This window comes from Pocillopora damicornis, chromosome 12 (genome assembly GCF_964200805.1).
Source record: "Pocillopora damicornis chromosome 12, jaPocDami1.2, whole genome shotgun sequence".
Taxonomy (NCBI): Eukaryota; Metazoa; Cnidaria; class Anthozoa; order Scleractinia; family Pocilloporidae; genus Pocillopora; species Pocillopora damicornis.
This window is the reverse complement of record NC_142681.1, coordinates 17,376,832-17,400,422: the sequence shown is the minus strand read 5'-3', so window position 1 is coordinate 17,400,422 and position 23,591 is coordinate 17,376,832. Positions and strand designations below refer to the sequence as shown.

Below are 23,591 nucleotides of genomic sequence, written 5' to 3'. Positions count from 1 at the left end.
AAATTCCAGAATTAATGAGAATTTTTCCTCTAAATTTCTTCGCCCTGCGTGAACCTTAAGAACAACATCCCATGTATGAAACTCATTCGCGCAGCTTTTTATGTCGTCCCCTTCGTTCACCACCACACAGCAAACGTTTACGAATGTATACAACGCTTCTCCGATGATAACCTTGAAGTTTTATAAATTGAACTGACTACTTGTCGGTTAGTTTGTGCCTGTCGTAACTCAGGGCAAGAAAGGATAGTTAAACGCAAGGTGTCCTGGCTGAGATAACTTCCTTCGCAAGGTCAGGTTCCACAAAACAAACCCGTTCACACTGTGTACAGCTTAACAGTGAGCTGAAACTCAAACACAGTTCGCAAGATCTTTTGAATGTAGTTAACCTCGTATCCTTGAATGTTTCTAGGATCTTAAATTTACTGTATTTCGCTTAAATATCTAGGTTACACTTTGTAAACTCTCCGGTCGTAAAGCGATGCAAATGTCATGTGATTATTTTGCCGTTTCGGAAATATCGGTGACTTCCGGTCGTTTTTTATTTAGAAAAGTTTGTGTGTGAGAACAAAGTTAGTAAGCTCGCACCAAACTGTCGGAAAGAGGAGAGTTTCATGGAGAAAATTTTATTCCATTTGCACTTGTTGAATTTCTGTTTAGTTGTGGATATCAGTGGAATAATTGTTTAAAAGACGAAAAACAAAGTGCAAACGATTGCGTGGTTGCTTAAAATTTTAATAAAATTTGACAAGTGCCAGCGAAGGTAAAAATTATACCTTATCCCAGATGGATTCTTCTTCTGAAACCTACAGTTGTGTAATTCTTACCTGGAGGAGAGATCCTGAAACAACGCTCCCTTACTTTCCTCAGAACAACTTACCGCGGGAAGATGGCCGCCGCGCACTAGGAAATTTACAATTCTGATTTAACGACCCAAGATAAAGTTGTCAGTTGTGTTATCAGTTACCTCTACTTGAATTTTTCGTGTAAAACTGCCTCTGGAATTGAATATCGTTGAAGAAATACGGCCGAATGGAGCACAAAGAGGGACAAAAAATCAAGTATTTTGTCTCTACTAGCGCGTGACTATGTCTAAAGGCCATCTTAACTTCATTTTTACGTAAATTTGAAGTCGACGGGCCAGCCAGAGTGGTTCATCTCAGGGAATCAAAATAAAGAAAATTCAAAGCACAGCAACGTAGGACAAAAACAATTCATCCAATTTGTTCTCTATTTTATGCCCTAGCCATTGCGTTACACTAAGCTAGTTAGGATGTAAATTTTGTACGTAGTTATCCGCTGACCAGATATGTCATCAGAACATTTCAGTTTCCAATGAGTTGTTGTATCAAGACCGATAAATTATAATTGAACAATTCTAATTGCGCTTCGTACACTGTAACTGTGACCACGAAAATGTGTTGGGGAAACTTATCTTCGTACAAGCAAGATAGTATCTGGTCGTGGTTTATTTGTTTCTGTACGACGATATGCATGATCCTTTCAGTTGGATTCACGTTCGCTCTTGGCGTTCTCTTTCCAGTTTTGATGAATTATTTTGACGAAAACCGTGAGAAAACGGGTGAGTGTGTTCTGTATTGCATCGGTTTAGCATGGAATTTTGATGTTACCGAAGATATCCTGCCTTAAAAGTTTATTTCAGTCGATAGCGCTTGTTTTACTCGTGTGGAAGGAAATAATGATGCAATACATAGTTACACCTGTAACTAACGGCGTAATTTCTTTCAGTCGGTAGTGTGTATATGTAAGATTTTACGCCAGTAACTAACAGCGTAATTTCTTCCAGTCGGTATATTATAAACTGTTACTCACATATTACGCCGTTATCAAACAACCGGAATTATATATAATGAGTTGTTGATTTCTGTTCAGCTGAGGCAGGATGTGTAAAGACGAGAATTGACTACTAGGGGGAAATTATACTGCGTTTTGTGGCTCAAATATTAAAAAGCGTTAAAGAGCGATCTAGTCTCACGGGAGAACCCTGGTGAAAAACCTCACAGGATCTTTGAGGATCTTCAAGGATTGACAAAGACCTGCCAAAGATCCTTAAGGACAAGGATCTTTAAAAGATCTTTAAAGGATCTGTAAAAGATCCTCAAAGATCTTTGTAAGCAAAAACATTTGTTAAGATCCTCAAGGATTTGATAAAGATCCTCAAAGGATATTACAAAGATCCTCATAAGGATCCTCGCAAAGTTCTTTTCAAGGATCCTTCAAGATCCTCAAGGATTTAGCAAGGATCTTTCAAAGACCCTCAAAAGATCCTTTCAAGGATCCTTTCAAGATCTTTGTAAGGATCCTTAAGGATTTAATCAGGATCTTGCAAGGATCCTAGTCAAGATCTTTGCAGGATCTTTTTGAGGATCTTTCAAGATCCTCAAGGATTTAATGAGGATCTTTTAAAGACCTTCCAAAGATCCTTTCAAGGATCCTATTAAGATCTTTGCAAGGATCCTTAAGGATTTGATCAGGATCTTACAAGGATCCTACTCAAGATCTTTGCAAGATCTTTTCAAGGATCCTTCAAGATCCTCAAGGATTTAATGAGGATCTTTTAAAGACCTACAAAAGATCCTTTCAAGGATCCTGTAAAGATCTTTGCCAGGATCCTTAGGAATTTGATCAGGATCTTACAAGGATCCTTAAGTCAAGATCTTTGCAGGATCTTTTCAAGGATCCTTCAGGATCCTCAAGGATTTAATGAGGATCTTTTAAAGACCTTCAAAAGAACCTTTTAGGGATCCTGCTAAGATCCTTAAGAATTTGATTAGGAGTTACAAGGATCCTAGTCAAGATCTTTGCATGATCTGTTCTACAATCCTTTAAGATCCTCAAGGAATTGAAAAGGATCTTCCAAATATCTTTAAAAGATTCATTTCATGATTTTGTACAGCTCTTTGTAAGGATCCTTTTTGAATTTGATGTGGATCTCAAAGGTAACTTTGTCAAGATCTCTACCACATCTCTGCATTATGAATTAGGTTCCTTTGAAATCCTCAAGTAATTTCAAACATAACAAAATTGTAAATTGAGGGCTCACTGTTTTATAATTTAAACACAACAAGGAATTTTCGCAGAAAATTATTGTACAATGAGTGTAATGAAGGTTACCGCATAGCAACGCCATGCTCGAGGCTTTCGGGAAACTTTGTGACTACTTACATGACAACAAATAGGGTTTTGCATTATGGGATAGGAATTTATACGCGCCGAGATTTTTAACGGTCGCATAAAAACATAAGAAGCTCGTTGTTACGGCAAATATCATCGACAATGGTCGGAACTAAAGGGAAAATGTACACAGAAATAAAGGTAAAGGAAAGGCGTTTTCTGGAGTTCAGAAACAAGCGAAAAGAGAGACGGAAACAACCGAAATCGTCAATCAAACTCCAAGCAGGTCTCGCGATTGCTCTGACTCAGGGGCTGAATGAAAAGAATTCATTGGTACTTCTGGAAAGAAAATGAAGATGCCATCCTCGCCTAATGATTCTTACTCTGAGCTCTTGGAGAGTGAGGATGCAAATGATGTGTTACAGGGACAAGGATACAGGCTTATCGATCTAGAGAGATTCTCCTCGACGCTCACTGAAGGACATGTTTCTGAAGGTGTGAATTTACTTGGTTCTGTGTAACCAACTTAAAAAGCTCTTTTAGAGGTTGTCATATGAATTCCCGAAAACACTTATTTTGTACCTCAGGATGTATTAGTTCAATTAATCTGAAGTTTTCACGGCTGTATCCTCTTACTGAGTTGAAATGGATAAGCTGACAGTTTCTCTATAAGCTGAATTTTAAGTAAGATGTTGTGGAATAACTCACCTAATAATCTCGGTGAACTTTGAACGGGCATTGTGCCCATAATATAAACGACTCCAAAAGTTCCTCAGCTCATCCAAAAGAACGACCCTAGTACTTTGCTTTGACACTAAAAACACTTGATTTCATGCAATCTTTGTGCAGTTATCTTTTCTCAAGTTTACCTAGGTTTTTGACACCATGTGGTGGACAAATTGATCTGATGTCAAATAACAAATTAGTTTAGGGCAACATATTAGTTATATTCAGTATGTGTGATTCCTAAGCTTTCCTTTGGTATATAGGTTAATATGGTTCAGAAATATAGTCATTGAAGTACTCTTGTTTGCCTTTTTTTCATGTTTACCCCCTCTGTAAGAGTAGTCTGAGTCTGGTCATAGTCTAGTCCTAGACAAGTTTAACACATATACTTTGGTCTTCTTATCTTTGAGCTGGACTGTTGCCAGATTTTTTGGAAAATGAAAATCTTAGTACTAACCTAAAGTCTGAACAGAAATAGTGTAGAAGTAGTCCTACTAGAAGAGGATGGGTAATTCTCGTTTAGCAATAAAAAAAAGTTTTATTTCATTTTTTTATGTTTGGTTCAATTTTTCTTTTTAACTTAGTATGAGGATTTAAGTATGCTTATTTTCTTGTCAAAATTTCAAAGGTTCTATAACATTCTTGCTAAGATCTTCAACGATCTTCCATTTCCTTGCCAGGATCTTCAAGGTTCACTGACATTCTTGTCAAGATCTTTAAGGATCTTCAAATCTCTTGCAAAGATCTTTAATTTGGCTGTCAAAATCTTCAAGGATCTTTCTTTTTTATGCCAAGATCTTCAAAGATCTTTCAATTTATTGCCAAGATCTTTAAGGGTCTTTTATTTTCTTTCCAAGATCTTTAAGGATCTTCAAAATTTTCAAAAAGATCCTTGAAGATCTTGGCAAGAAAATGAGAGATCCTCAAAGATCTTAACAAGAATTTGGAAGATCCTCAAAGAATTTTCAAAGATCTTTAAAGGATCTTCAAAGTTCATGTAAAGATCTTTGAAGATCCAGACAAGATCTTGACAGGAAAATGAAAGATCCTTAAAGATCTTGTCAAGAAAGTCAAAGATCCTCAAAGATCTTGGCAAGAAAATGAAAGATCCTTGAAGATCTTGGCAAGAAAATGAAAGATCCTTGAAGATCTTGGCAAGAAAATGAAAGATCCTTGAAGATCTTGGCAAGAAAATGAAAGATCCTTGAAGATCTTGGCAAGAAAATCAAAGATCCTTGAAGATCTTGGCAAGAAAATAAAAGATCCTTGAAGATCTTGGCAAGAAAATGAAAGATCCTTGAAGATCTTGGCAAGAAAATGAAAGATCCTTGAAGATCTTGGCAAGAAAATGAAAGATCCTTGAAGATCTTGGCAAGAAAATGAAGGATCCTTGAAGATCTTAACAAGAATTTTGAAGATCCTCATGAAGATCCTCAAGAGGATCCTCAAAGGTCCTCATGAAGATCTTGTAAGATCCTTAAAGATCCTTGAAAGATTTTCACCAGGGAAGGCCTTGAATACCTTATTCACGATCTCGCTTATTGCGACGCAAAACGTGAGTCAGCTTTAGAGAGATGTCTCTTTAGAGGTTTAATATCATCGTTCTGAAGTCCATTGTATGAAAAACAGAACAACGAAAACTCGACTGAAATCATGCAGTAAAAACAATTCTAAATGTTTTGAACTGTGCTTTCCCTTTGTTTACTATGTCACGAACTTTTAATGAGCTGAAAGCTGTCATACCCGTCACGCAACGATTCTCACCTCTCGTCACTATTCCTAACACATTGACACAGACTGCCAGCCATTGTTAGTTTGGCTAATAACTCATAGGCTGAGTTAATGCAGATGGCAGGCCTTACGCAAGACCTAGACCAGAAATTCAGAACCAGCCAACGGAATAGGCTAACATTCTGTAGCTAAGTGCGAAACATTTCTAGTGACCTCCATGTGAGGTGCACGAGATTAACACTATCCTTTTCATACCCAAACCTTTGCACTTACTCTTGTTCTACTACAGAAACATTGAATATCTTGGAAATGGTTTCTTTTCATCCCAATATTTAGGAATCAAGTTTTCGATATGAAAGTGTCTTTAAACAACCGCTTTAATGCGTAAATCCCATATGTTCTAGAGTAATTAATTCTTTGGACTTAAATTTGGAAAATCAAAACTCCATTACGACAAGTAATAATGTAACGGCCAGTATAACTTCTTTCTTTTCCGCAGCATGGGTTTCGTCTATAATAATAGGCGTATTTTGCTTTCTTGGTCCTGTTTCGAGTGCAATCCTAAACAGATTTGGTGTTCGTGTCACAACCATTTTGGGTTGTTTGTCGTGTGCCGTTGGCCTTGCATTGGGTTCATTTGCTCCAAACATCATCACCCTCTACGTTGCCTTCAGCTTGCCATTTTCTATTGGGGTATCGGCTATTTACGTGGTTTCGCCAATTATTGTGTTTCAATACTTCACCAAGAAACGGTCCTTTGCTCTTGGAATTGTGACCGCTGGGCAAGGAATTGGAACGATGATTCTTGGACCAGCTCTTCAAGCGTTAGTTGATTTGTTTGGTTGGAAGAACTCTTTCCGTTTTTTCGCTGGTATTTTAGGTATTGCATCAGTTACTGGAGTCATCCTTCATAGAAAAAGTACATCTGTAAGGACTGATGAAAAACAGGAAGCTCGTAGAAAGAAACGTCCGCAAAACCTTTCGTTGCTAAGGGATCCTATCATCTGCATGATAGTGCTGAGAGATGGACTTACCACATTTGCTCGTCTGGTGCCATACGTACACATAGTAAGTGTCTAATCTCTAGGCCCACATTACAGTTTGTGATTTAGTGTACCAAGCCAATCCTGCAATCGGCAAACTCTGAATCCCCACGGTATCGACGAACGCTTTTCATCCAACTTATCTATTCTTGTGTTTTTCTCGTTACCATGCTCCTAACAAAAGCGTAGCTCCATCTCTCTGTATATAAATCACATAAAAACCTTAATTCTTTTATTCGCACTGACGATGGGCTAACACTCAGAAAGCTTATAAACTCCCTATGGTGGCTACTTCCCGATGTCAGCTCAGTTTATAAAAAAAGTAGAAAAGGCTAAGAGACCAGCATCTTAAGAGTCACACTAGTATGATCAAGCGACTCACTTTGGTGGCGTACGCTCAAACCTCACAATGTCCAATTCTTTTTTCAGATAAAGTATTGTGATGATCTCGGTATTCCAGCTAACAAAAGCTCCCTTCTGTATCTATTTATGGGTATTTTCGCCACCATCGGACGTCTTGGGGCAGGATTTTTATGCAATTTGAGATTCATAAAAGCCCGATGTCTCCAACAAGTTGGGACATTTATTGTCGGGGTGTCTACAATGCTACTTACCTTGACAACTACTTATGCTGGACTGATTGCTTTCGTCATTATATTCAGTGTCGCAGATGGTATTTTGGTAACAGCTCTCATAATCGAATGTATGGAATCCGTTGAAGATTCGTTAAGGGCATCCGCGTTTGGGCTTGTATTAATGGTTGCGGGTGGATTTGCTTTAGGTAGCCCACCCTTATCAGGTATGGAATGATACTTATTGTCCATAGATTAGGCGCTTTCGTGTGAAAACATCTCCCCACTCCCCTCCCCCTTCTCCCCCCTCCCCTATCCCCTGTCTCTTCCCTCTCTTCCCTCTCTTCCCTCTCTTCCCTCTCTTCCCTCTCTCCCCTCCCTTCTCTCTCTCCCCTCTCTCCCCCCTCTTCCCTCTCTCCCCTCTCTTCCCTCTCTTCCCTCTCTTCCCCCTCTTCCCCCTCTTCCCTCTCCTCCCTCTCTTCCCTCTCTTCCCTCTCTTCCCTCTCTTCCCTCTCTTCCCCCTCTTCCCTCTCTTCCCTCTCTTCCCTCTCTTCCCTCTCTTCCCTCTCCTCCCCCTCTTCCCTCTCCTCCCTCTCTTCCCTCTCTTCCCTCTCTTCCCCCTCTTCCCTCTCTTCCCCCTCTTCCCCCTATTCCCCCTCTTCCCCCTATTCCCCCTCTTCCCCCTATTCCCCCTCTTCCCCCTCTTCCCTCTCTTCCCTCTCTTCCCTCTCTTCCCTCCCTTCCCTCTCCTCCCCCTCTTCCCTCTCCTCCCTCTCTTCCCTCTCTTCCCTCTCTTCCCCCTCTTCCCTCTCTTCCCCCTCTTCCCCCTCTTCCCCCTCTTCCCCCTCTTCCCCCTCTTCCCCCTCTTCCCCCTATTCCCCCTCTTCCCCCTCTTCCCTCTCTTCCCCCTCTTCCCTCTCTTCCCCCTCTCCCCTCTCTTCCCTCTCTCCCCTCTCTTCCCTCTCTTCCCCCTCTTCCCCCTCTCCCCTCTCTTCCCCCTCTTCCCTCTCTTCCCCCTCTTCCCTCTCTTCCCCCTCTTCCCTCTCTTCCCCCTCTTCCCCCTCTTCCCCCTCTTCCCTCTCTCCCCTCTCTCCCCTCTCTTCCCTCTCTTCCCACTCTCCCCTCTCTTCCCTCTCTTCCCTCTCTTCCCTCTCTTCCCCCTCTTCCCTCTCTTCCCTCTCTCCCCCTCTTCCCTCTCTTCCCCCTCTTCCCTCTCTCCCTCTCTTCCCTCTCTTCCCTCTCTCCCCTCTCTCCCCCCTCTTTCCGTCTCTTCCCTCTCTTCCCTGTCTTCCCCCTCTTCCCCCTCTTCCCCCTCTTCCCTCTCTTCCCTCTCTTCCCTCTCTTCCCTCTCTTCCCCCTCTTCCCTCTCTTCCATCTCGTCCCTCTCTCCCCTCTCTCCCGTCTCTTCCCGTCTCTTCCCTCTCTTCCCTCTCTTCCCTCTCTTCCCTCTCTTCCCTCTCTTCCCCCTCTTCCCCCTCTTCCCCCTCTTCCCTCTCTTCCCCCTCTTCCCCCTCTTCCCTCTCTTCCCTCTCTCCCCTCTCTCCCCCCTCTTCCCCCCTCTTCCCCCTTCTTTTCCCCTCTTCCCCCCTCCTCCCCCCTCTTCTCCTATCTTCCCTCTCTTCTCTCTCGTTTTAAAACGAATCAGATCAGTACATCCTCTCTGCAGATATGCACTGAACCGTCGCCTATTGTTACTGTCTAAATTTTTTTTTAATCAATATTCCAGGGTTTATGGCAGATGAGTTTGGTAACTACTTTGCTGCGTTTCTTATGGCTGGTGGAGTGGCGATTGTTGCCAGTCTCATCCCATTTCTTCTCATTTGTGTGAAACAAGAACAAAAGAAAAACTTTGATGATGACGTTGAAGAGACAGTGCACCCAGGCCAATTAGAGGGTGTGGATGACACCGGATTGGAGTCCAAAGGTGGTTCTCAGGACTCAATATCTACGATTGGTAGAGATCGTCTGATAAGGTCTTCCTCATTCGCTATAGCCTTGGATAGTCCGATCTTTTGATGAAGAATATTTTGCTTCAAGTTTTTTCATAAAAAGTCTGTTATAAATTCGTTTTATTTTTCCAAATTACATTTAGTATAAAGAGTTAAGTAATGGTAGTACTGAAACGAAAACGAAACTAAACTGTTTGCAAAGTCTAGGATTCACTCGTGTTGCAACGCTCACACGACTGCCACACAACGAAAATGACTAAGATGGCATTGTTTCGTTTAATAAATAGGCGTTGCCTCGTGTTGACAGATTTATTCGATGACAAGAATCGTGATTGACATTAATTCAATAGATTGATTTAAAAGCGTTAGATTATTATGTTTTAAGTCAGTTTTTCAGCAGAATCGAAGTGAGAAAGAAGTTATTTTGTTATCGTTTTTCTGTCTCTAAATCCGCTTACCTGGAGAATCTGCTAACCCGTAAAGTGAGACTGTTGTAACGACCCGCCACAGAAGTAAGTTTATATTGAAGTTTTTGAATTTAGTTACAAGATAAAGACTTGATTTGCGTTTGTTCTAATTGCGAATTATAACTGTATTTCTTTTAGATCGAATAATTATTAAAGCTTGGCTTAATATTATACGGTTTGTGGTGGTCATTTGATCTAACCAGTTCCGAGTAAGGAAACAGGCATGATGATTACAAAGTACTGAACTAGAGATAAGTTGAGATAAGAGAGATCAAAAGATTGTCTCTGTTGTAAGGCGATGTGTGCAGCGCTGACCACTAGCACAAGAGTAATCCATACCACTGCGTGAAATAATCCGAATACGGTCCCTTATGTAGGTCTTATACAGTCAGTACACAAAGTCGTGTACGGGATCTATAAGGAGGTGTCATGATGTATAAGGTACTGTTTAAGGATCAGTATACGTCAGGCTATGCCAAGAAAATAGCAGGATCTTATACACTTGTAGCAGGATTTCTTATACGCCAGTACTCGTTTCAGTATACATGTTGTATACTGAAGGAATTATGAGGTATACTGATTTTGTGTGGAAGGTACGTATACAGTCGTTGCAGGATTTCTTATTCATTATTACACATGCACATGGAGAAAAGATATATTTAGGTGTCCTTAAACATGGATTAATCCTGTCTCAAACTCAGGTTTAATAAGTTTAAGTTGATGTTTAAGTCACTTATACCTAGATTTAAGTTGGACTTAAACCTGGCTTATACTATCTTAAGGCTAAAACTTAATGCAGGTTTAAGTGCACATTAAATGTGTCCAAAACATTCCTGTATGTTTAAGTACTGTTTAATTGAAGTAAACAGAACTTAAACATTTAATGTTGTCAAAGTACCATTTAATGCAAATTAATCTGCTCAAAATTTGTTGCTTATTTTAGTTTTGAATCAAATTTGTGAAATCAGTGAAATATTAATGTTTTGTTGTTTCATTACTAAACTGCCACCCACCAGGTCACATATCACACTAAACAATATATGTTTCAAGTTTCTTTTATTTTAAATTCACTGGTACACATTCTTAAAGCTACTGCCTATTTGTAATTAACCCTTTAACTCCCAGGAGTGATTAACAAGTAACTTCTCCCTAAAATATCTTGAACTTATCCAGCAAAGAGATAATGAGAATTCTCAAACTTATCAGGTATAGGTCTTTGTCTTGATATCACACCAGATTCTCATAACTAAGTTACAGGGAAATATGAAGCAGCTAGAGAGGATAGTTACCAATCAGATCTTGGGAGTTAAAGGGTTAAAATGTCACACATACCTAGCTTATTTATGCTTGACAGGAACAAATTTTCCCCATCATAAGTCAATAAATTTAACAACACTTGGAAGAAACTATCCCTGTGATCTAGATGACAATAATTTGTTCTAACAAAACAATTACTTCAGTTTGCCATTAAATACATGATAAATAAATGAATAAAAAGTAGAAAAAGTGTTAAGTATTTTTTCAATCACGACTCTTTGTTTATCTGCCTGACAGCCCAAAGTGGGCCAGCAGGTGCAGGCCTCTCCGACATGCCACCAACACTCCTTGGCTTAGCCATTGCCCTGGCATGGGGGGTCAAATTATTTTTGTAGGTTCTGTCTAGCCTGGCTTTTGCATTTGTCAAGCTTGTTCTTTCCCATGATAGCTTCTTGGTTACATATCTTGCCAGTTTCTTTTCTTTTTCACCAGTAATGAAATCTTCTTGCTCCTCATAATCTGATTCTTCGCTACTCATATAATCAATGTAAAGGATTTCACTATAATACTGTTTTTCTTTTGGTGTCATAGAAGCTTGTAGCATCTCATAGGATGACTGACGCCTTTCCAGTTTCTAATGGAACAAAAAGCAACAATTTAGTCATTATTTAGTTAATAACCAGACCAAATTATATCTATGAAACATATAATTTATTGTCAAATAGAAATACTTTTCTAACTCAAAATGATATCCCACAAAAGATATAAAATATGAAAATAACAATCAGCAATAAATAGAACTCCCAGAAAAAAATTCATGCTACAAAACAGTACTAAATTAAAGCAAACCCATATTATTTGGTTAACTACCAGCAAGTATGACTTTCCTAATTAATGTGTATTTGTACACCAGTTGTAAACATACCAGTCCTACTTACAGTGTATGACAAATTTGTGCATGGCATTGTTTCATTTTTTGTTGCTGTATATTATCCCACATTGTATTGTGTTTTCAAACTATTATTATGTTGGTACAATGCCATGCACAAATTTGCCACAGTATTAAACAACACTTGTTGTCAAACTGAATTGAAACGTTTGATTCAGAAGCCATGCTTCAGCCACACTATCTTGAAAATTTATTCTTGAATATAGGTTTAGCATGGCAAAAGCAAGACAACTTAGCTAGTCCTTACATTTAGCAAATGCCTGCTCCTTTTTCATTTTTCCCTTTTCTTATCCTCTGCTCTCTTTCTTTAGTTGTTTTGAAGTACCGATAAAACTGAGCTGTTGAGTTAAAAACAATAATTATTATCGCTGCATGATATCCTAAAATTACAATACAATGACAAGTCTATGTGTATATGTAACATCAGCTTATGGATATATATTAATTAAAAGAATTAATGCTGGTAATATTGTGTTTTCCCTCTCAGTTTTTAAGTTTTCTGTCCAACATATTTCAGAAAATTTGTTTGATTTTGCACAAGGTAAATGCTTCTTGTTCTAACTTGCACACAACATTAAAACTTGATTCCTGTAATGTAATACCTTCCATTTGTAAGTCAGTCCATAGGCAGCTTTCTCCTCCATGCTCTTTTTTCAGTACTTCTTTCACTTTTGTAAAAATACTCTGGTTTCTCTTTGACTGTGGACTGTAATAAAAATGAGAATGTTATTTTTGTTTTAAACAATAGCCAGAGGCAGTTATAATAATATTATTATTATTATTCAGCCAAAAAAGGAAATAATAATTCAAGTAAAGCAGTTATACAAGAGGGACAATTTTCTAATCACTGCTGGTACAGTGCAGAAGCTACATGCTTTTTACACCTTCAAACTGACATTAGGATTTCTGGTTCTTGGAGGGAAAAGATTTCTCAAAACAAAAATTTGCATGTATTAATCTATCAGCAACATAATAGTTGAAATAACAGATTCTAAAAGTTTACCACCTCCTACTCCCAATTTGAATATTTTACACTGGCCCCAGACTCTAAACACTGGCCTCAAAACAGATAACTAACAGTCCCTTAGAAGAAGCTGGTCAGAGAGAGATTTAGTTCTTGGTGGTAATTCTAATATCTTGCATGCCATCTCTCTTAGTGCCTTGCTATTTAAACACATCATCTTATGTATGGTAAAAAAATAACATACTCCTCATCAATGATGAAACCTTGTGTCACTTTTTTTTCTACCATCTTTTTGTAGATGAACCGAAACCGTTTCTGGAAGATAATATGGAAGAACATCATATGTCAAAAGTCAATTCAAACCACAAACTTGTTTATTTCTTTAATCAGGGTCAGCAGGGTTTTTGGCTAAACAGTACACAGTGGAATTTTAAACTGGGTAAACAGTATTTTTGCTAAATGCTTGCAAAATAGGCACAAGAATTCAGCACAAGGATGTTCCAACTTTGTGATAAGCACTAGAACCAACATCTACACATATTGTGCTTTAAGTCAACACAGAACACGCGTGATGGCGGAATGGCGGTGTCTTTGAAGACACGTTTTATGCTTCTGATACACCGCAACTGAAACTCTCAAACACAACTTAACGGTACTAAAGTTGAAAAAATTTATATCCTTAAAGTAATTAAAGAATATTTACCCTTAAGTCATTTGGAATCACAACATTTGATTCTCTGCGAGAGCTTTTAGAACGTTTGTTGCCTTTCTTCTTTGCCTGCCCTTCCAGACTCGCAAGTTGGTTCTTCAGCTTTGCATTTTCTTGCTGAAGGACTGCATTCGTATCTTCTAGTTTCTTTTGCCCTTCGAGAATCGAATCAATCCTTCTACTCATTCTTTCCATAATAACAAGCTGTCTCTCTTGAACTGGATCGTTTGCAGCCATCATCCTATCGAGGAAGAATCCAAACACGTGCCCGCAACGAAACGAAACTCGACCGAGTGAATGAACGACAGTGAAAGATCACATATCCCGCGATTAATAGTTTTGGACATTTGATTGGCGTTCATACGGTATTTGTCATGCGCATAAGGATCTCGGCCTCACTCTGGGGACGAGACATACCGCGTCCTCGATACAAACGCGCGCTTTTCAACGTTCAGTTAGAGATGTCTGGTGACGTTTGCAGTTCAAAGCTGTTCACTTCATGCTCAGAAACCCCGGTTTCCTTGTTCAGCAAAACCAATGCTTGGGAAGTTTTAATACCCTTTGTGTGTGGGACGCAAATAACTTTGAACCTAGAGCATCAAGCTACTTTTTGCCTGTTTATAGGATACACAGTCTTTTTGCTGGAGCTTATTTAACTCTTGACAATGTAAAACTCATGGCAGTTTGCCCTATTCCACGCCGTGCCATTATTTTACCAGCCAGTTATTAACATCAATCTACATTCACATGTCGTTGTTGTTTTTAATATATTTAACAATAAATATTATTCCCCTTAGTGGTGGTGGATATTTAATGAGCTGTGAAGTATATATATACCAAACCAGTGAGATAAAAGAATTATAAATTTATATCTCAGAACACTGCAAAAAAAAGTTTTTCACACTTCAGCTTAAGCTGGGAAGTGGATAGCACATGCATGTACTATCCTGAGTTTGAGTAGCCAATCAGAGCATGCAAAAAACACTGTCCACTGGTTTGGTATATACTAAAATTATATGGTTTTGAAGAAATGTACCTTATTTGCTCAGGTTAGTCAAATTCCCTGTGCAACCACCTTCCTTTAGTGAAACAGTTTCCAACACAAGAAATCAAGTCTCTTGTTCACAATCAACAAACACAGTTTCATTACCCAAAGAATTGAAAAAGCAATAAAATCAGTAGCGTGAAATATTGTGGCTTTACTAAATACATAATATTAATATTAATCTATGATTAATTCATTGAAGGTTGCTGGAGGCTGCTCTCGTATGGTTTCTGGTTCTGGTGAGAGATTATGTCAATAAAGTAGACTTGGTGTACACCAAAAGATTTGATGTGTTTTTAAGGTCCTTAAACATGGCATAAATATTATGATAAATTTAATGTTGTATTTAAGGCTCCTTTAACTAGACCTTAAATCTCCCCAATAGGTTTAACGTTAGATTTAAGGTGGTTTAAAGTAACCCTAAATCCTTCAAAGGATTTAAGTACGGTTAAAATGACTTAAACATAGCTTAACTCAATGTCGATTTAATTTGCATTTAAGAATGCTTAAACCTCGCCTAAACAAAGGTACATAACAAGAAAAGTGAAAAACGTCTTACAGCTTTAGGACAAGAGTGTCTTCAGCAGCTATGGGTAAGCAATTTAAAAGCTTTGGAATAACTGGTAAAATGACGGATATACGATGTCCTTACACTTGGTACACAGTTATGTGTAATTAACAGTATCCAAAACAGTATGCACTCGTGTCCTGACAAAGTTGCTGAAGAGTGGTAAAGTGAAAAATCTCTAACAGCTTTAGGGTAAGAATTTCTGCAGTAGTTATAGATGAGCAAATTAAGAGCTTTGGTATAATTAGTAAAAATAGTGGATATACAATATCCTTACACTTAGTATACGTCTATGCGTAATGATCAGTATACAAAACAGTATACACTTGTGTCCTGACAAAATTGTCGGAAAGGGTGCAGAAAAATTGCTTTTCAGTAAATTTTTAGTGCAATATATACGCAGTACCTGTATGCAAGTAAATTTAAAGCATTATAATGCTTGGTGAAAAACTGGATATATGGTGTCCTAATACTTAGTATACGGTTATGTGTAATAATCAGTACACAGAACAGTATACACTTATGTCCAGACAAAATTGTCGGGAAAGGGTACAGAAAAAAACTGCCTCTCAGTAAATATTCAGTATAGAAATATCTTCAGTAGTTGTATATAAGTAAATTACGTAAATTTGTAGCTTCATAACAATTGGTGAAATACTGGCTATACGATGTCCTAACACTTAGTATACGGTCATGTGCAACATCTAGTATACATAGGAATAAGGAATCAAACATATACTGATCATTACTCAGTCCTTATACATCGATGTCCTTATATGTCAGTATATCTCTCCGTGTAAGTCATGTATACGGGCTCATTACGCCCCCTGATATTTGTTAATTCACGCAGTGTACATACGTATACCTACATACATTTAATTAATACTTTTGATACAAATTTACATATTTTCGTACTCTGACATTTAGCTTTACTACAAACAACGTTTAATTTCAATCGATTAAAATTCCGGAAAGAATGCTCTGCTACTGTCGAACCTGTATTAAGCGGTCACCCATGGGGAATAGTGACCGCTTTATACAGATTGAACGCTTAATACAGTTCCACAGATTGGGGGTATTTTAAAAAACAATTCAAAACGCCACTTTATGCCAAAATTGACCACTTAATCTACAGAATCTCGCTCAGAAATACTACTTTCTTTGATTTTGGGAAAGGAACATGGATTCAACATCACGTGAAAGATTATTCTTAGTTACATTTGAGTAGTTCCACAGATGGGAAACAATAAGAACAGGCCGTTGGGAGAGACCGCTTAATAAAGGTAACCCCTAGAAATGAAAATTATTGTGGTTAAGGGGAAAAAAATCGGGACTTTGACAACTGACCGCTTATTACAGGGTGACCGCTAAATACAGAGCCGCGTAATGCACGTTCGACTGTCTATTGGTCCTTCCCTCGAATGACTCACAGAGCCAGCTTTGAAGGTTACAGCTTAGCTGACGTGGTACTTCTACCTTTGCGTCTCTTGATATCAACTTCTTCCGCTGAATGTGTTTGAACTTTTGAATCGCTGTACTCTAAACTAAACAAAGCATGTGAATGAATTGAAAAAAGTTATGGAAAAAGAAAACGGGGAGAACAATAGAACAAATATTTCTTTCAGAAACAGTAATCGAGAGAAAATGTGAAGCAATTGTATTTTATACTTGAGAAATATTTACCGACTCTAAAACTATTTATTATGAGTTAAATAAAAGTTTTCTAAAATATGTAAATGTGTGATTATTTGGGTAACCGGACTAAAGTATGCTTTGGCTCCACTAAAAAAACTCAACAGATGACCTTCAGGCCAACTTAAGAGAAAGTAAGTCTTAGCTCGCAAGTTGTAAAAATCGCATGTTCCTTATGCGATAAGATGCCAGATTCTCACCATCCTTACAAGCTAAGTTTGTAGGCGATGTTTGACGCCATTGGTAAATAATTAGACAGGTGTGACGGGCCCTATCCGATGATTGCACAATTAAATAACATTCAGTCACCCAGAACACAAATTTAAAAATTGTTTTGTTTATATAGCCGTTATGCCCTTGATTCAATTGCATCTTCAGGCTGGTGTGTAACAAAAATGTCGTAAAATTTCCAAAAAGCAGCTTATTAAGTGCATCGGGCAACAGCAGTGCAGATTTCATGTTTGTATTTTTCATTGTAAAATTGAAAAAGATGATATAACCGAGATGATAAGGTATTTCATCCCCTCTGGTTCAGTAAGAGGTTTGCGTTTTGGAAGTGAATACATCGTTATTTCAGGTCTTGTCGTGCAAGATGAGGCAATATCTAATCTTCTCCCTGCGCTGAACATTCGCGCGTTTCTTTTTTTTGTAAAAAAAAATATCTAAACGCAGATAGAAGATTGAACACGAGTCAGGAAATGCCGGGTGAAAAAATTACTACTAGGACTTACGCAATTTCTTAAAACAGGGCCTAACTCAAGCCTGGATATCGCGCAGAGTTCTTATTGTTCTCGCGACATTTACTTACAATGGCGAAAAAATTAGAGACCTGTAATATCAGCAGCGAAACGTTATCTGGAGAACTTTGATTGGTCAAAGGGAATATTGCTTGAGCTCATCAACTGTTCAAGCGAGCTAAGAAACGATAGCCTAGAGAGTTATTGTTTACGCTATTGTTAGAAAAAATCACACATTATATGCGTGTGTTATAGGCTGGATGAGCGTTCGATTTTGAAACCGGCCTGATTACACATTCATCTCTTTCTACGTCTTGCTCAACAAACACTTTGGTTCTCTCATTACTCGTTGTTTCTTCCATTCTCACTTGCGTCTACTTGCATTGTTTGCGTACACCTGCCCTTGGGACTGAATATAGTTGTAGAAGGTCAACTGAATCGAGCACAAAGAGGGTGAAAAAATTGCAACCAGGAATTACGCAAGTTTTTGAAACAGAGCTCACCGCAAGCTTTCTTCCATTCGCACTTACTTCTATTTGCATTGTTTGCGCAACCTGCGTTTGAGACTGAATATCATTGAAGAAAGTCAGCTGAATCGAACTCAAAGATATGCAGTTATCCGCTGACCAGATATCTGATGAAATACACTTATCCCGAAACATATCGAAACTGTTATCATGGAACTGTGCTGGGAAAAGTTATCTTCGTACAAGCAGGATAGTATCTGGTCGTGGTTTATTTGTTTCTTTACGGCGATATGCATGATCCTTTCAGTTGGATTTAGCTTTGCTCTTGGCGTTCTCTTTCCAGTTTTCATGAATTACTTCGACGAAAACCGTGAGAAAACTGGTGAGTTTGTTATCATCTATTGAACTAGTCGTGAATTTTACAACCCAACTGGTATTGTATCAGCTGGGAATTTTGATGTGCCTCAGGATATCCTGGTATATACGTTTTGTTATGATTATTATCTCAGTCGATAGCGCTTGTGTCACTAATTAGAAAGCAGTGATGCATTACATTCGAAATTGTCAATCGTGAGTTGTTGATTCATGTTCAGCTAGAGGCAGGATGCCAGGACTAATGACGAGAATTAACTACTACGCGTATAGGGATTTTACACAGTGCCTTGCTGCTTTGAAGCAAATTAAGGGCGTCAAAGATCAATCTGAAGCTGTAGGAATAATCATAATAAGGAGTAATAGCAAAATAATCCATGCGTCATGACGATGCATCGATTATTTTGCAAAGCATGCAAAAGTCAAATTTAAAACCGGAAATGTCCGCTCACTAGTATTAAAATATTCAGTATTCTCGTACTAAAGTCCATTTGATTTAACACTAAACTCGTCGATGATAAATCATAACAATTCTAAGTGTTTTGAATTGAGCTTGTCTCAGTTGTACTATTTTCAGTTCATAGGCTTCAAGTCGTTTGATATTCGTCACGCAACGATTCTCTTCCGGCGTCACGGTCTTTATCACGATAACACAGAGTAGTAAGGCTTCCCTTTCCTTCTCTAGGATGATTTGGTTTTATATACTGGGTTGACTATATATTGGCCACCGTAAAGAGTTTTTAGAGCTGACTGTGCTTTTCCAAAAGGGAAAAATTTTCAGGATATATGTATCTAGATTAAGTTTAATATATCAATGCCAAGATTTATATTTTTATCTCAATTGGCAGTAATGTCGCAATCTGATTGGCAAATTTGCCGTTGTCGATAAGAGTACAGACAACGCTGCTCGTGTCAAAGTGTTGTGTGATGGTGAAGCACTGACAGGATCGTTTTATTTGGCGTCGATATTGTGTAACAAATATATATATATATACGAATGCAAATTTTAGCATGTAGAAACTAATCTTGATGGTAATATCTTGACGTAGATATATAAATCTTGACATTGATATATTTACGGTGGCTCACAACTGTCACGGCAAAATAAATAACCTCGTGACAAAAAAATAACCTCGCGGCAAAAAGGAAAAGACTCATGGCAAAAGAAAAAACCTCTCAGCAAAAGAAAAAAACCTCACGGCAAAAGAAAGAACCTCCCAGCAGAAAGAAAAGACTCACGGCAAAAGAAAAAATCTCGCTGCAAAAGAAAAAATCTCGCTGCAAAAGTAATAACAATGTCCTCACGGCTTAAAAGAGAGCGTGGCGCTTTTGGTTATTTCTTTTGCCGCGACAGTTGTGGGCCACCTTATATATTAAACTTGATCTAGATATATAAACTTTGATATCATGTCCCTTTTGGACAAGCATAGGCTGGCGTTTCGAACGTTAACCCTTCGTCACTCGCTCTGACGAATGACTGACCCTCGAAAAGTCAGCTTTAGAAACTGTTTACGCTGGCCAATTTACAATGTCAACTCAGCTGAAAAAACCAACTCATCTTCTAGTACCCCCACTCACAAAGCACCACATTTTGTTTAACAACTTCCCCCGTGCTCTTTTTTTTTTTTTTCTGTGCCAGGCCTTACACGAGTGCGTGTCATGGTTCTAGAGCCTACTAGTGGAATAGGCCATTTTTGACTTTCCAAAGAGGCTGAGTGCAAAACCCTTCACTTGGAAAAACAGTCTAATTCCCGTAAAGTTGAAAAGTCACTTTCACATCAAAGCTTTCGCACGTACCACCGTTTTTTAAACGGAGGCGTTGGATATCTTGGAAATGGCTTGTTTGCATCCACATTTTTGGGAATCAAGTTTTCACTGAATTTGAACGTGTCTTAACCGAAACAATTGCCTCAATGTGAAAATTGTATCCTATTATGTCCAGTAATAACTTGACGACTAATTTAACTTTATTTCTTTCTGCAGCATGGGTTTCATCTATAATAATAGGCGGCATTTGTTTCCTTGGTCCTGTTTCGAGTACAATCCTGAACAGATTTGGTATTCGTGTCACAACCATTTTGGGTTGCTTGTCGTGTGCCGTAGGCCTTGCACTGGGTTCATTTGCTTCAAACATCACCATTCTCTACATTACCTTTAGTTTGCCTTTTGGTGCAGGGGTATCGGCTATCTACGTTGTTTCGCCAATCATTGTGTATCAGTACTTCCTTAAAAAACGGTCGTTTGCTCTTGGAATTGTCAGCGCTGGGCAAGGAATGGGGACAATGATTCTTGGACCTACTCTACAAGCCTTAGTTGATGTTTTTGGTTGGAAGAACTCTTTCCGTTTGTTTGCTGGGATTTTAGCTGTTGCGTCACTTACTGGAGTCATTCTTCATCGCAAAAGTACATCTTCAGTGTTGGGAGAAGAAGACGAGGCTCGTGGAAAGAAATTTGGATTTAACCTTTGGTTGTTAAGGGATCCTGTCATCATCACAATTGTGCTAAGAAATGGACTTACTGTATACACTCGTCTGGTGCCATACGTACACATAGTAAGTATCAGGTGAAAATTTTCTCAATTGAAATTTGGTGTGCCAGGCCAATCCTGCGGAATATGAAAAATTTTTTTTTGTATTTTATCAGCTTTTCTTCATCTTTATCTGTAAGACAGTGCGAAACCTTCGGAAAATTGCCAGAGCTGTCGTTAGAGTGAAGGATATTCGAGGTTGCATCGAGTCAGCCTTTGTTCTTGAGCATCTCGTACTCTAAAGGGTTTTAACATGCCATAACGAACGCCATATTGGTTAAGGAAGGAAACGGTGGCTATTTTGGTGTATTAAGCGTTTTCTATTCCTTCTACTCGTTCAGTGCACGAGGCTATTAAATTGATACTTCCAACTGTTTACTGTTGTGCGGCCACAAGGGGTTTCCCGCCCTGAAAAAGCAAGAGAACTTCTTCGTCCGCCATAGTGTGTTGTATTTTATTGAAAACTTTCTTAGCAGTAGTTCCATTGCAAACTCTCCGCTTCTTAAGAAGATCTCTGCCCAAGTGAATTTCTGCGGAATCCTTCCTCAAAAGATACTCTGACGTCATACTAAATTTGAAAAATACAGTTAACTAAGTAAAACATAGTAAGAAAAAAAAACAGCCGCACCACTAAGCAACACTTTTGCAGAGTACATTCAAACCTACCAAATGTGAATTCTTTTTTCAGATAAAGTATTGTGATGATCTCGGTATTCCAGCTAACAAAAGCTCCCTTCTGTATCTATTTATGGGCATTTTCGCCACCATCGGACGTCTTGGGGGAGGATTTTTGTGCAATCTGAGATTCATAAAGGCCCGATTTCTCCATCAAGCCGTGTCATTTGTGATCGGGGTGTCTACAATGCTACTTCCCTTGGCAACTACTTATGCTGGACTGGTTTCTTTCGTCATTATATTCAGTGTCGCAGATGGAATTATGATAACAACCATCATAATCGAATGTATGGAATCCGTTGACGAATCGAAAAGGGTCTCAACGTTTGGGTTTTTATTAATGGCTGCGGGTGTATTTGCTTTGGGTAGCCCACCCCTATCAGGTATACAAGGATATCTTAAGGCAGATTAGAGACATAGCTTAAAGTGCTTCGATGTGATAACTTTGGCTTATTCATTTGGAGAATTTAGGACCGTTACAGTTTTACTTGAGTTATACTTTATTGAAAGAGCTTTCCATCAATTTTTTCATCCCTTAATTTTTTCATAATTGCGTTTATTCATTCACTAGTGATACAAAAAACAGTTAGATCACATCATCTCGAACCTATGAAATGATATCTGTAATTTCTTGTCTGCTTTTTTACGTCGACTTTTGTCGTGGTATCACTGTAATATCAACGAAATTCCTCCTCGAAATAAGCTTCTCTCCCCCTCTCCCTCCCCCTTCCCTCCCCCCTCCTGTCCCCACTGCCATTCCGATTCCCGATTCTCGAAGCTCCGAAGGTGGTTTTCTTGAATACATGTTATGGTGCGGCTCCTGTTAGATGTAGTTTTCGGAAATTCAAACAGATTAGCCTATCTATGTTCAGTTATGCACGTACTGTCGCCAAATTTAAGTATCTTTGTTTTATTATCAATATTCCAGGGTTTATGGCAGATAAGTTTGGTAACTACTTTGCTGCGTTTCTTATGGCTGGTGGAGTGGCGATTGTTGCCAGTCTCATCCCATTTCTTCTCATTTGTGTTAAACAAGAACAAAAGAAAAACTTTGTTGATGACGTTGAAGAGACAGTGCACCCAGGCCAATTAGAGGGTGTGGACGACACCGAACTGAAGTCTAAGAGTTGGTCTCAGGACTCAATATCTACGATTGGTAGAGATCGTCTAAGGTCTTCCTCCTTTGCTACAGCCATGAATAGTCCGATGTTTTAGGGAGGAATCTTATTTGCACTCTTTTGTTGTGTTCATGTGTTTCACAAAGTGAATTAGAATTTACACATCGTGCACTGATTCGTATGAAGAGTGGAATACCTAACAGCACTGCTCGAACGGAAATCGATATTTATTGCATGAGGCTGAAAACGTTAAAAGGGGCGAAAGGCCCAAGAAACGGCGTTTTTTACATCTCTCCCATTGATATACGCGATTTTAATAAGTGCTATTTAAATGATCAAAGGTAAAGAGCTGGTGATTAGGTCAGATTAGAGTGAACAAAAGATGAACTCTGCGGTTTTGTGTGCCGCGCCGACCACAAGCTAAAGAGTAATCCATCCGCGGTAAACAAACGTTTAATTTGAATAGGTTCGAATCCCGTAAAGAATGCTCCACTGTAAGTTTAACACCACGTAGTACTCTGTCCCTCGAATGACTGACAAAGCTATAACTGCTTTGTTCACGAGCAAAGAGATTAATCCGTCCTCTTTTTAAGTCTCTTTGAGATCAGCCTTTTCCGCTGAAAGTGGTTTTGAATTGTTCTTCTCCAAAGTAAACAAACTCATAATTGGTTGGAAGGTTTGTTTTATGGGCAAAAAAATACTTTAAGCCGACTAACATGCCGAACAACAATTTCTTTGAGAAATAGCAATCGAGAGAAATTGTGAAGAAAGTTTGATTTATACTTGGGAATTATTTGTGGACTCTCAAATTGCTTATTTTGAGTTAAATGAAAGGTCTCATAAATATGTAAATGCCTGATTATTTTTGATAATCCGACTTAAGTATGCTTT

At 38.7% G+C, this 23,591-nt stretch overlaps 3 protein-coding genes, 1 long non-coding RNA gene and 1 pseudogene across 4 annotated transcripts; 3 read left to right on the top strand and 2 right to left on the bottom strand.

Annotated features, from left to right (window-relative positions):
- Positions 1-23,591, top strand: part of LOC149036763 (uncharacterized) — a 386,542-nt pseudogene that overhangs the window by 56,368 nt on the left and 306,583 nt on the right.
- LOC113673734 (monocarboxylate transporter 4-like) lies at positions 1,299-9,791 on the top strand. The gene is made up of 4 exons (XM_027190160.2): positions 1,299-1,579; positions 6,089-6,657; positions 7,062-7,431; positions 8,931-9,791. The coding sequence occupies exons 1-4, from the start codon at positions 1,414-1,416 to the stop codon at positions 9,218-9,220; spliced, it is 1,395 nt and encodes a 464-aa protein (XP_027045961.2). The 5' UTR covers positions 1,299-1,413; the 3' UTR covers positions 9,221-9,791.
- On the bottom strand, positions 10,660-12,106 carry LOC149036772 (uncharacterized). The gene is made up of 2 exons (XR_016181492.1): positions 12,074-12,106; positions 10,660-11,511 (listed from the first exon to the last, which is right to left on the bottom strand). It is a non-coding gene; the product is annotated as an uncharacterized LOC149036772 (long non-coding RNA).
- LOC149036771 (uncharacterized) lies at positions 12,076-15,022 on the bottom strand. Its single transcript, XM_089189930.1, has 4 exons — positions 13,494-15,022; positions 13,035-13,105; positions 12,429-12,532; positions 12,076-12,164 (listed from the first exon to the last, which is right to left on the bottom strand). The coding sequence occupies exons 1-4, from the start codon at positions 13,737-13,739 to the stop codon at positions 12,076-12,078; spliced, it is 510 nt and encodes a 169-aa protein (XP_089046056.1). The 5' UTR covers positions 13,740-15,022.
- Positions 18,170-23,552, top strand: LOC113673741 (monocarboxylate transporter 12). Its single transcript, XM_027190169.2, has 4 exons — positions 18,170-18,390; positions 20,364-20,932; positions 21,596-21,965; positions 22,511-23,552. The coding sequence occupies exons 1-4, from the start codon at positions 18,219-18,221 to the stop codon at positions 22,795-22,797; spliced, it is 1,398 nt and encodes a 465-aa protein (XP_027045970.2). The 5' UTR covers positions 18,170-18,218; the 3' UTR covers positions 22,798-23,552.